At 38.4% G+C, this 11,991-nt stretch overlaps 1 protein-coding gene across 6 annotated transcripts; it reads left to right on the forward strand.

The window, feature by feature from the left end:
- The first annotated feature begins 24 nt into the window (after positions 1 to 24).
- Positions 25 to 11,766, forward strand: ints12.L (integrator complex subunit 12 L homeolog). 6 transcript variants are annotated; one of them, XM_018251799.2, is made up of 7 exons: positions 25 to 99; positions 1,174 to 1,338; positions 2,269 to 2,412; positions 6,024 to 6,211; positions 7,535 to 7,694; positions 8,510 to 8,665; positions 10,980 to 11,766. In XM_018251799.2, the coding sequence occupies exons 2-7, from the start codon at positions 1,183 to 1,185 to the stop codon at positions 11,568 to 11,570; spliced, it is 1,395 nt and encodes a 464-aa protein (XP_018107288.1). In that variant the 5' UTR covers positions 25 to 99; positions 1,174 to 1,182; the 3' UTR covers positions 11,571 to 11,766. The 6 variants fall into 6 exon arrangements, with proteins under 6 accessions (XP_018107288.1, XP_018107296.1, XP_018107273.1 ...); XM_018251807.2 differs by having other exon boundaries at positions 35 to 130; XM_018251784.2 differs by lacking the exon at positions 25 to 99 and adding an exon at positions 137 to 487.
- Positions 11,767 to 11,991: the final 225 nt, after the last annotated feature.

The following is an 11,991-nucleotide window of genomic DNA, read 5'->3' on the forward strand; positions in this document are numbered from 1 at the left end:
CGGAACAGGAACGTTTGAGCACAGGCTGCAGAGAGCCGTATTACTGAAGGACCGCGCTCCTCCCACACCCGGAAGCTGCGGTACAGCGCATATAGCACCGTAAGAAAAGGCATGACGCCTTCAATATGAAGTAATGATGGCAGTATTACTAGATAGCATAAGACAGGGCGTCCAATCTGTGACTTCTGACTGAGATACAATTGTCAGGGTTGTAATGAGAGCTGTAATGAAGTTTGAGCATCGTTGGAGGAGTTTGCCTGCTCTCACGAGCTTTGCGCCTCCTCACTATATAATATAGGGGGAATGTAAGAACTGCAACATTTGCTCCTGGTCTAGTAACCAACAAATGTATATGTTAGTGTATATATAGTGTACATACTACTGTGAAAAACAGATAATGTAGACATTTAAACTGTGGAGTAAGAAGACCCTGTAAGTGCTGCAGCCTATAAAAGGTATGAAGGGGGCACTACTGGGTCACAGACTGGTAAGCAATTTTGTAAACAATGTCTTCTTTCGAAAGTTTAGAGGGACCTTGTTTAATTATGACAATGTTCCCCATTCCAAACATTTAAGGGGAAGGTTACCCATTTTTAAAGTCATATTACATGATGTTTTTTTATGTAATTTAATGGGGCTGACATTGGGCTGCTGAAATACACAGGCTGAGAATCAGCACCTACGCAGACATTCGCTTCCTTTCCTGCCTGCACTGTTGTGTCAATTTGGCTAATTTCGCTGAAGAAACGCCAGAGTTTGCATTCTGAATTCAGTCGAGTGAGTTTGAACCCAAGCAGACGCAACAGTTCTGGGTGCAGGTAGGCAGAAGAGACTAATGCCTGCGCAGGCAGCCTCAGTATTTCAGCAAGCAAATTTCAGCCCCCTTGTGGCATTAGCCTTATGGCTTTTACCACTTTGTTTTCCGAAGTGGCCCAAAGTTGCCTCACAACGAAACTTCGGGCAACTTCGGAAAACGAATCGTGTGATTAGCGCCGGCGTTTTTTCATTTTAGCCGGCACATATTCAGGGAAGGCGTTTGGGGTGATTGGTTGCCGCAAAAACGAGTCGATTAGCGACCAAATCTCCCCAAAACGCACTGTGTGGACTTACCCTAAAGAAGAAACAACTGGTGAAATTATTTTTTATTTTAACATAACCTTATCTTCATTTCAGGTGATAACCATGGCAGTCTCTATAAATAGTGAGCTGGACCCTGTCTTTTTGAAGGCACTTGGATATCTTCACTCAAAGAGCAAGGACTCTGCTGAAAAACTGAAAGCATTGCTTGATGAGTCACTATGCAAGGGCAACGACTCTGTCTACCGGCCTCAACCCAAGGTTCTTTAATATTTACTATTTTGAGAAAATAATACATTTGCTTTTATTAGCATATCGCATATACTCTAAATGCTATCACAAGTGTATTCAGGCAAAAATTAGCTTGAAAGGAAAAAAAATCAACACCCCACCCTCAATAAGTGTATTTATTCAGGAATGGAGTAATTTGCTCATTTGCAAATGGTTTTATCTTGCTTAGCAGAATTCCACGTGTGAAAAGACCATGGAGTACTTTGCAGCTTGCATAGCTAATAGGAATTGTGCTCACTCTGTTTAGTAATAACTGTCTAAAATAAATAATATTAAAAACAAGGAACTATGAAGTGTTTTAGAGGTAACGTATAACTTTATCAAAATGTGAGATTGGAGCTCACCACAGAAAACTCACCCGCTTTCTATGAATTCCTAAGGGATTTTTAGAAGCATAATTATCAAATGGTTAACTTTCACACATTGATAAATACGCTACTAAAAATCCCATAGAAATGAATAGAGAGTGGGTGCGTTTTTTCTGTGGTGAGTGGTAATCTCAGACTTTGATGAATCTGCCCCTTAGTAGCTGTCAGCCGAAGGCTGCACCATTGCCATGATCCATACAAAAATGCCAAAGTTTTCCACCTGTGTTTCTTACTTAGTTCCAGGACTCTTGTTAATATTCCAGGAATCTTGTAATAATCCATATTCTTACAAAGGTTTGTTGGGGTTGACTAGTCGGTATAAGGAGCTTGGAAATTGCCTCATGAAAACAGTTTTTTTGCTTGCCTTCGTTTTACATTAAAAAGTTATTTTTAAAGTAATGGAAATTACTTTAAATTGTTCATAATTTCTGTAGGCTGATCGGGTCATAAAGATTATGTTTCTGAAATAAAGTGAAAAATATGTATGTGAAGCTTATACTACTTGTCATAAAGTAATATTTTCCTGTTTAAGGAGATGGAGCAGCCCAAAGCAATATTGTCTAAAATTAAGCCTGAAACAAAAGCCTCTAGCAGCACTCCATCAAGCAGTATCCTAAGCAAACCACTGGCCTCAGAGAAAGTGAAGAAGGAGGCTGAGAAGAGAACTGCTGATAAGGTAAAAAGTCTGTGAAAAAAATCTTTATTAGAGTGTTCTTCAATATAAAAAGCATTTTTCATTTTATAAGTCTATGTTTTAGAGCGAGTGAATTAGTCTCCACGTCTCTGTGTCCTCCTAAATTGAGTTTTATGTGTTTTGATTTAGTACTGACTGATCTGTCAAAATTGAATTGCAGCTGTGTTTTGTGCATGTACACACATATATTACTGGTTAGTGAGGCCCTATCACTGTGTATAGCAGACCAAGCACCTACCATAGCACAATCAGAAATGTGAATCTTTTTTTTTATTACATTTTGCATTTTATTGGGTTTCAAGTATTAGAGGGAAAGGTGAAAGAATTGTCAGTATGTACAATTAAATAGTTCTTCCAGTATCTCCTGCAATTTCTGATTGGTGCAATGAAAAGGAGCACTTAAGGCTGTTACCAGCAACTAATAAATTTAAGATACCAGCTTTGTAGGGTTTTTAGAGCTAAGGCGCCGCACATGCGGATAATTTGCGAATACTAGCGAAAAAAGGTTCGAAACTGCTCTGTAAAGGCTTCTATTAATTGAATGCATTATGCAACTGCAGATTGTAAGGTAAAAGTTTATCCCTAAGAGCTATATAGGGTACGAAAGTAACATCCATCAGTTTTATTTCATTTCCCCTGGTGGCCACACTTGAACATTAGGGAGGTCAATAAAGTAAATTAGATCCAGAGTAGCATAGAATGAGAGGTTTGGGGAGAGTGAGAGATGCACACTTGTCTTGTAAAGGATTGTTGCAAAGCCCTCAGAGTTGCGGTAATTACTGAGGATTACTAAGTAAATATGTGGCTTACCTGTAGGGAGCATTCTGTCTGGTTTTCAGCGAGTTTAGAAATGAGAACTGCAGTTGGTCTTCAGCATTTGGCCTAGTCGCCAGTGTATATGTGCTGATTGTGCCGCCAAGTAGTAAGCCTGTAAGTGGGCCATACAGTGTCTCTTTGGCTCTAGGGATTTCATTGTTACAGATAAATGTAGTGAGTATTTTGTAAATTTTTGGAATTATTTATTAAGGGTTAATTGTGTGACTTTCCATTAACCTTTTCAGGAAGCAATGCTCCATGATATTTTTTTCCCCATTGTGTCATTGACAAGCAAATACTTTTTTATGCCAGGATGACTTTTGTTCTTATGTGCAGCTCTTTTTCTCCAGATTTTATACTGAACCCAGTGCATTGTTCCGTCAAGGGTGGTTGTCATGGTTACATAGGACAGATCGTTTTCTTTTGAAATCTAGTATGTGTTAAAGGGGGCATTCTAGTCGAAAAGCATTACAGGTGTTTTCATATGTCATCAGAGTAATACTGCAGCATCCACAAGCTGTACTTGTACTGTACTTAGTGAACTCCACAGTCCTGGATGGAGAGATCTTTTTTTTAATAGATGTTTTCTTTTCTACCTCTTGCACTTCTTTTTCATCTTGCTCTTATCCAAGTCATTTTGTGCCTTCTCCAGTACAGTGAGCTCAATTGCTTTCTCTCCAGACATCCTGTACCTAATGTGGTATTTTTTATAAAAGCCATGTTTTCTGCAGACATTTGTTTCAATAGTACCCTTATATTTATCCAACTAAAGCCCATCGAAAGGGAAGAAATTCAAATACTTCCAATAAAAAAAAAAACCTACCACAAAAGTCTTCCACATCTTTCCACATCCTGAGTCCATCCAGTATAAGGCTATAAAATGTGTAGCTGTTGATGTCTTATAGTCACAAATAGAATTAAAAAGTGTGAGCATTGTGATTTTTGTGTGTGTAGTGTACACTTGTAAAGCTGCACCTGGTATACAAATAATATTTTTTTTAGTATTTTTAAAGGAGAAGGAAAGGTCCAATCAATGGGGAGTGGCAAATATTAGGCACCCCCCAAGGATTGTAATCACTTACCTGATACCCAAGGCCGGTGCTCCTATTAGCAGAAAACTTAACCGACCCGGGGTACATGGAACTGAGCGATTCTCTTCCTCTCTTTTTATTTATTCAAATCCTGTGGCAGATGCACATGCAGTAGACTGAAAAAGCCATCTTTTTTTGTTAAAGTTCAACTTTTCACTCTACTGCGCATGTGCACTCATTTGCAAATATCCCAGGGTGGTGCAGTTTTCTGCTAACAGGAGCACTGTCCCATGGTATTAGGTAAGTGATTACAATCCTTGGGGTTCCTAAGCACCCCCATTGATTGGACCTTTCGTTCTCCTTTAATGCATTCATTAAGAAAGCCCAATGTCTAAGATATTCCAGATAATAGATCCTATACCAGTATTGACTGCTTATTATTTGACTTATTTTTGACATTCTCTTATTATTTTTTCTCTCTGCTATACTATGAAAATAGTACAGGCATGAGATCAGTTATCTGTAATGCTTGGGTCCTGGGGATTTCAGAATAAAGGTATTTTCTATCATTCTGATCATCTACTAAAGCATTGTTTTTCCACCAATATTGATTCATGCAGCTTTGTTTGGATCAACTCTTTTATTATTAGTATTGTTGTTGTTATTATAGGAACTGTAACACTAAAATAATTTTTATTAAAAAATCCATTCTACCCACACTAATAATAGATCTACCCTGCATAAAGTTTATTGATAGCAATGCTTTATTAAAAAAATACTGTTAGAAAACACTGCTTCCTGTCTACTGGAAAACGGCGATATGGCGACTCACCCTGCGTCTCTGCACGCGGCATGTTCTCCCTAACCCGACTTCTGCCAAAACCGGACGTAATGAGCGATGCAGTTGTGGCATGCCGGTTTCCCAGGTCCTAGAAAAATTGGTCTCTTTTAAAATCTGGTAATAGCCAGCTTCTTGTTGCGACAGCTTCGGTAATGTCTCTTTAAATAACTGATATGCTCTTACTGTAACAATGCCTGGGTGGTGCAAGGTCCGGAGCAGAGTGACCTTCTTGTGAAGTTTGTAAGTGGTGAGACTGCGGCAGCCAGTGAGGCTGCCATAGCACTGCATGCATGGAGTCACATCGTTGCCCTCGTTGTGCACAGATTTGAGTGTGATCTCCTTCCCGTTACGCAAAGTTCCCTTGTGGACAAGTGAATCCGGAGCCCACATACTTGAGGCCAGTTACATAGCAATACTACTTTACTGTAATAATTTACTGTAAATCAACAGTAAAGTATTATAGTGAGTTATTATAGTGGGTAATGTACCATTATCTATGCTCCTACAACAATATCATTATAAAAGTTCACTACTATTCAGGTTCTACCAACAGTGTGTACAGTTATATAGAAGTATATATATGAGATTTCACCAGAAATATGGGTAGCCCCTCCGATACATTCAGGTGAAAATTGAATTTGAATCCCTTTACATTGCTAGGCAACAGTGGGCAATTTCAGTCATTTCAAGTTGCTTTTTCAGTGGGGAGAAAACTGCATCAGACAAAACAGCTTTTTTTTTTGTGCCATAGGTTTTAGTTCTGTATATAGTTTTTTTTTTTATAATAAGCAAACTCAAAATATCTGGTAATATCCAGTACAGGCTGGTTGTTATTGCTAGGCTGCTGAAGGATTGTGTTTTTGTGGTGTCTCTGCATTCAATTCTGTATTTGTTTGGGTTGGCAGATGAAAGTGGAAATCAGTGACATTATGGATATTCCAAAGAAGCCTCGTATAGAAAAGACAGAAGCTCGTTCTTCCCCTGTCACAGTACAGTTAAGCAAGGATTTGCCTGTGCCATATCTTTCAAGCTTTGAAGAAACCAGTGCTGATGATTTTGCCATGGAGATGGGATTGGCTTGTGTGGTTTGTCGGTAAGTCATTAATGCCCTGTGGGCTGTGATGGATTTGAAAGAAATTGATGTCTTGAAGGTTTCCTGATAGACTCATACACTGAGCTTAGGTCTGGCATTTAGCCGCAATGCCTATACATTTTCCTGTATAAGTCTGGCTCCCTTATAATAATATTTGTGCTGCTGCTCTGCTCCTTTAAGCACCCCATCTTCTATTACCCCTCTCTTTTCATTGCCCTCCATAGATTTTACTATACATAATATATATTATATTTACTATACAGGTATGGGATCTGTTATCTGGAAATTATTCAGAAGGCTCTGAATTACGTGAAGGCCATCTCACATAGACTCCATTTTATTAAAATAATTTTTAAAAAATTCTAAATTAATACCTTTTTTTCCTGTAATAATAAAACTAAACCTTGTACTTGATCCTAACTAAGTTATAAATAATCTATGTCGGATGCAAAACAATTCTGTAGGGTTTCATTCATGATTTTGTTGCATGGTCATCCAAATTACAAAAAAAACCCAGGTCCGGAGCATTCTGAATAACAGGCACCATACCTGTAATGATAATGGGGATAACCTGTCACTGCATAAAAAAAGAGTTTTGAAACTATTTCATCATAAGAAGATGTAAGCATAAGATATGGATTTTTTTGTTGATATCCACAGTTTTGTTTATTAATACTTAGCTTAGTGCTACAGAATATTTTCTATGTAAAAGATAAAAGGATGACACAGACATATGACTTAAAGGGGACCGTCACCAAAAAAATTATTCAAAATCCTATATTATCACATTAGTCAAGAAAAATGAACTTTAATTACACTGTATAAATTATCTGAATCTTGTTTCCTTTAGTCTGGGAACTCATAATGATAGCAAGTAGGCAGGAGCCATTTTGTGGACACTGTTATTTAGGCAAGCATTGCATCATCTCAGAATCTTGTTTTTGCACCAGAATAGGGGATCTGATGTTCATCCCCATGCCTTGGCTACACAGTTAAATGGTGTGGAAAGCAGTGACATCTACTAAGTGCTGAATGGAAAGTGAAAGTAATTGTCTGCCCTGCCTCTATGCCTAAGGCATAGAGGAGGGGCAGACAATATTTGATTGACATCTGAGATTTTTAAATTATCTTAAAACAGCTATGAATGCTTTAATAAAAAAATAGAAATTGGATTTCATGTTTAATTTGAAAAGGACTTTTATTATACAGCTTTTTGTGTCTGGGTGACAGAAGCCATCCTAAATATGGGAAACTGCTAATATTTGGTCTTTGCTAGATCTCTGAAATATGCAATTAACATCACATTTTCTCCATGGATTTTAGACAAATGACTGTGTTCTCAGGCAATCAGCTGGTTGAATGCCAGGAGTGCCACAATCTGTACCATCAGGACTGCCACAAACCACAAGTCACAGATAAAGATGTGAATGACCCACGGTTGGTGTGGTATTGTGCTCGCTGCACAAGGCAAATGAAAAGAATGGTAAGTATTTAGGTATAAGTAATAATGGTCTTTAGAAAGTGTAATTGGTTAGCAGGAGCTTGAAATAAACTGCAGTAACAAAGACAAACACAGTGATGAGCAAGAGGAAATTTGAACAGAGAAGGATTTTTATATAGCGATGCTGGAAAAACTGCTGCCAATTCAATTTTTTATTTTTTTTGCTATTTGTTGTGGTTCTAGCAGAGTGATCGATAGGAACAATGTATACTGTTCTTGAAACACATAAAATGGTTAATTGCGACCACAAGAACAGTGTTCAAAGTGCAATTTCAAGAGCATGTTGCCATGTGCCCACAATGTTTTCCCCAGAATTTCATTGTGGCTGTGAGGGGACAATGCACCTGACGCAATTGTGGCTTGGGTCAAATAATTGTGCTTGCCCTTTGGTACAAATCATATGCAATTGCAGTGAAAGTTTTGGATGGGTTTCCCTTGCTGTCAAAATGATGTTTGTGTGGATTCTTTAGATGCAAGTGTGCTGCACCAATTGACACGGGCCACTGTGGGAACCCTGGAGCTACCTCCTGGTTTGGAGGTGGTCATAAATTCAGGGTTCCTCTGTGACAATATATACTAGCACTTGCATGGATTAAATCATAATAGGAGCCTCTAGAGATCCATCAGAAGTGCACTGCATTTTCCAGTGGTCAAGTCAGCAGCTAATGTTGCATTTATGCTGTTTCATGTATGGTCACCATAATACTTTATTATAGTATGTACTTATTGTGTAAACAATATATCCAGTTTGCATTTGTTAATTCTATTTCTGATCATGTTGGTCATTTTAACCACAGGCGCAAAAGAATCAGAAGCCTTCACAGAAGCCTGCCCCATCAGCTGTATCTGCAGTGACACCTGTAGCAAAGGATCCCTCTGTTAATAAACCTGAGCTGAAATCTAAGACCGATTCTGCAAACACATTCTTAGCCTTCAAGAGAGCAGAAGTTAAGGTATGTTTATAGATTTTTATTCCTCCTTAAAGCGGATCTGGCATAAACACTATCAGTAATATATCTAATATGCCATTAATTAGCTTTTGGCAAAAGGAAACCTATTTCTCCTACATTGTTGAATTTGTTTATGTGCCTCTCTGATGTTTACCTTCTAAATCTGCTTCCCCCTTCACCAAATTCCTCATCCATCGTCTTCTTCATAAACACCATCTGCATCCCTGCACGCTTCTAAATAATACTTCCACATAAAAGTAACAACCAGGACAGATGTGATAAAGCAGGATGTACAACCCACATTATCTCTCTTTTATGATGATTATGAATGTTGGTGTTGGAGCATGGTTTTTAAACCTCTTTAAGAAAATCACGCAGGTTTGAATGACAAGTCCTCTAGCCAAGTAAAGGGGGGGGGGGGTGATGTATACCCGTCGAGCATTAAGCAAATACTGCCAAAAATGTCCTTCCCACTTCTTATGAACTTTACTGGAAAACACTTCTCACAGCAGGTAGAGGTGATTATCATTCCAAAAATGTTGTGATTGCATTTTCAGACTGAAAAACACTTGAAGTTGATGATGGCCCCTAATCATGCCCCTTTTGCTCTGCTAGTTTTGACTCTTGAAACAATTTAGCTAGCAGGTCAGCTCTCCTTTAGCCATGACATGAGGATTTTTATTTAGCTGGCCTCTGCTATATTGTTTCAATGGTCAGAGAAAATAGAAAACAGAAATATACTGCTCTCAATTGAAATTATATTTATAAATAATGTATCATATTTTAATATAATTTTATTTTGGAAAGTTGCTTAGACTTCAGTTTTCTTTCATTGGGTTCGCATCCCATTTAAAGCAGGGCAAGTCTCTATGGCAGTAAAAGGTTGCAGTTAAGTAGAATAAAAATAAAGCAGTGTAGAATAAAAAGCATTTGTTTACTTGAGTAGTGTCCGTTTCCCGACTTGGCTCAAGAAATAACAAAAAACACAGATATTTTATGATTAAACCAAACCTATGTTCAACAAAAGCCCTATTTATTGCACTTGATTTGAGCAAGGGCAATACCAGTAGAACAAATACAGCTATGGTATGCTTTGTCCAGAAAGCTCAGAATTAGAGCTTTTTAAGAGTCCATTTTAAGCAAATAATTGTAATTTGTAAAAATGATTTCCTTTTTCTCTAATAATAAAACAGTACCTTGTACTTCTCCCTAACTAAGCAGCACAAATCCATATTCCTGCCAGAACAGTCCTATAACGTATGATATCCAACCTGTGCCCTTTAAAGGGCACGTAAAAGCAAAAAAATAAAATCCCATTTTTACTTTCTTTAATGAAAAAGAAACCCATCTCCAATATACTTTAATTAAAAAATGTGTACCGTTTTTATAAGAAACATGACTATGTGCAGTGAAATTCTCCCTTCATTTACTGCTGTGGATAGGAATTGTCAGATGGTCCCTAACTACTGAGCAGGGAAACAATCATACTTATGAACAGCAGGGGGAGCCCCCGCCTTACTTCCCAGCCATGAAGAACTCAAGCAGCTTTGTTTATGACAATCCCTAAGCAGCCCAGACCACACTGAGCATGTGCACAGTCTTAGTCTTGCAAAGATGTTTAACAAAGTTACAAGATGGTGACCCACTGTAGCCAACTTTGAAAGCATAAATTATTTGTTTGATTAGGCTTGTGGTGCAGTAAGTTCATGTTTATATTTAGTATACAAAATACAGCATTTCGAGCCTTATTCTATTTTAGACTTCACATGCCCTTTAAGCTCTGGCTGTAATTCCACAGGGTGGAAATCCTTGTTTAAGTCCAATGGATAACGCCAGACTCCTTTGTAAAAGGCAGCCAGAGCTGTAGAAGTGATTGGACAGCACCATCCAGCCCATCCTTCTGCATTTCATGACTGTTAATTATTTTGTTTCAGAGACTTTTTTTCCCCTTTCAGAGTTTATGAAAGGATCAATGTGCCATCTGGCAAGCAATATTTTGTTTAGAGATAATAATAAAGCAAAGTAGATGGTGTGTGCTAAGTAAATCGGTTATTTTTTTTTATTCCATCTCTTTCAGGGAGCATTCTCTGTAGCTTATCCAAAGCATTGTTTCAAACACAAGTTGAATGTTAATATTTTAATATCCCAGATATAGCACCAGGTCAGCTTTAATAATATATAAGAAAGATAAATGTTTATTTTGCCGCACTCTTGCTGTTGTTAAAAACAGACTCCCAAGTCCTCACAGTGGAGTTTACAAAAAACATGAGGATGAAATGTAAGATATCTATGCATAATATATTTTTTTCTATTGCAGACTTCTTCAGCAGTTTCACCAAATTCCTCCAATTCTGGTGTATCATCATCCTCTGCCAGTGGCCTGACAGGTTGGGCTGCATTTGGAGCTAAGACAGCCAGTGCTGTACCAGTGTCAGGCAAACTAGGAACAAACTCCCAGGCAATTAGTGTAAAGCCTCCATCACTTTCCTCGGTGCAGAAAACTGGAGCAGCACCAGGCCTTACTCCATCTAAACCAGGATCGATATCTAAAAGCGCTTCTGGGGGAAGCAACAGCACAATCCCTCTAAAGCCACTGCCACCCCTTATACTGGGCAAAACAGGACTCAGCCGTTCTATGAGCAGCGACAATGTCAGTAAGACAGGACTCCCCAGTCCTAGCCCTTCATCCTCTGGAAGTGTCAGCAGTTTTACTAGCCAGCTAGGTAGTAACAACGGAAGCAGTAATACTGCAGGAAGCAATGTGAACTCTAGCAACAAGGTGGCTGTGGATCCCAGCATGCAGCAGTCTGGAGCAAAAGGTCCCACCTCACAAGAATCCCAGCTAAATGCCATGAAACGTCTACAAATGGTTAAAAAGAAAGCAGCACAGAAAAAGCTGAAAAAGTGACTTTTCTTTTTAGACATACTGTACTGTGATTGCAGGAAAGATGGATTCTTAATCAAATGACTTTTAAATTATCCTTAAAGAAGAACTAAACCCTAACAATGAATGTGGTTAAAAATGCCATATTTTATATACTGAACTTATTGCACCAGCCTAAATTTTCAGCTTCTTAATAGCAGCAATGATCCAGGACTTCAAACTTGAACAGGGGGTCACCATCTTGGAAAGTGTCTGTGACACTCACATGCTCAGTGGGCTCTGAGCAGCTGTTGATAAACTAAGCTTAGGGGTTGTCGCAAATTATCAAGCAGAAAATGAGGTTGGCCTGTAATATAAGCTGAAGCTACAAGGCTGAGTATTAAATTCTGATGCTGCTATGTACTAAGTATCTGTTTTAATTACTAATCAGCCTTATATTGTGACA

The sequence above is a fragment of the Xenopus laevis genome, chromosome 1L (assembly GCF_017654675.1).
Source record: "Xenopus laevis strain J_2021 chromosome 1L, Xenopus_laevis_v10.1, whole genome shotgun sequence".
NCBI lineage: Eukaryota > Metazoa > Chordata > Amphibia > Anura > Pipidae > Xenopus > Xenopus laevis.

Coding starts and splice junctions, on each gene's coding strand:
- ints12.L (XM_018251784.2), top strand. CDS start 458: ATGAAGGGGGCACTACTGGGTCACAGACTG. Junction 1,339..2,268: donor TCTACCGGCCTCAACCCAAG/GTTCTTTAATAT, acceptor TTCCTGTTTAAG/GAGATGGAGCAGCCCAAAGC. Junction 8,666..10,979: donor TCAAGAGAGCAGAAGTTAAG/GTATGTTTATAG, acceptor TTTCTATTGCAG/ACTTCTTCAGCAGTTTCACC.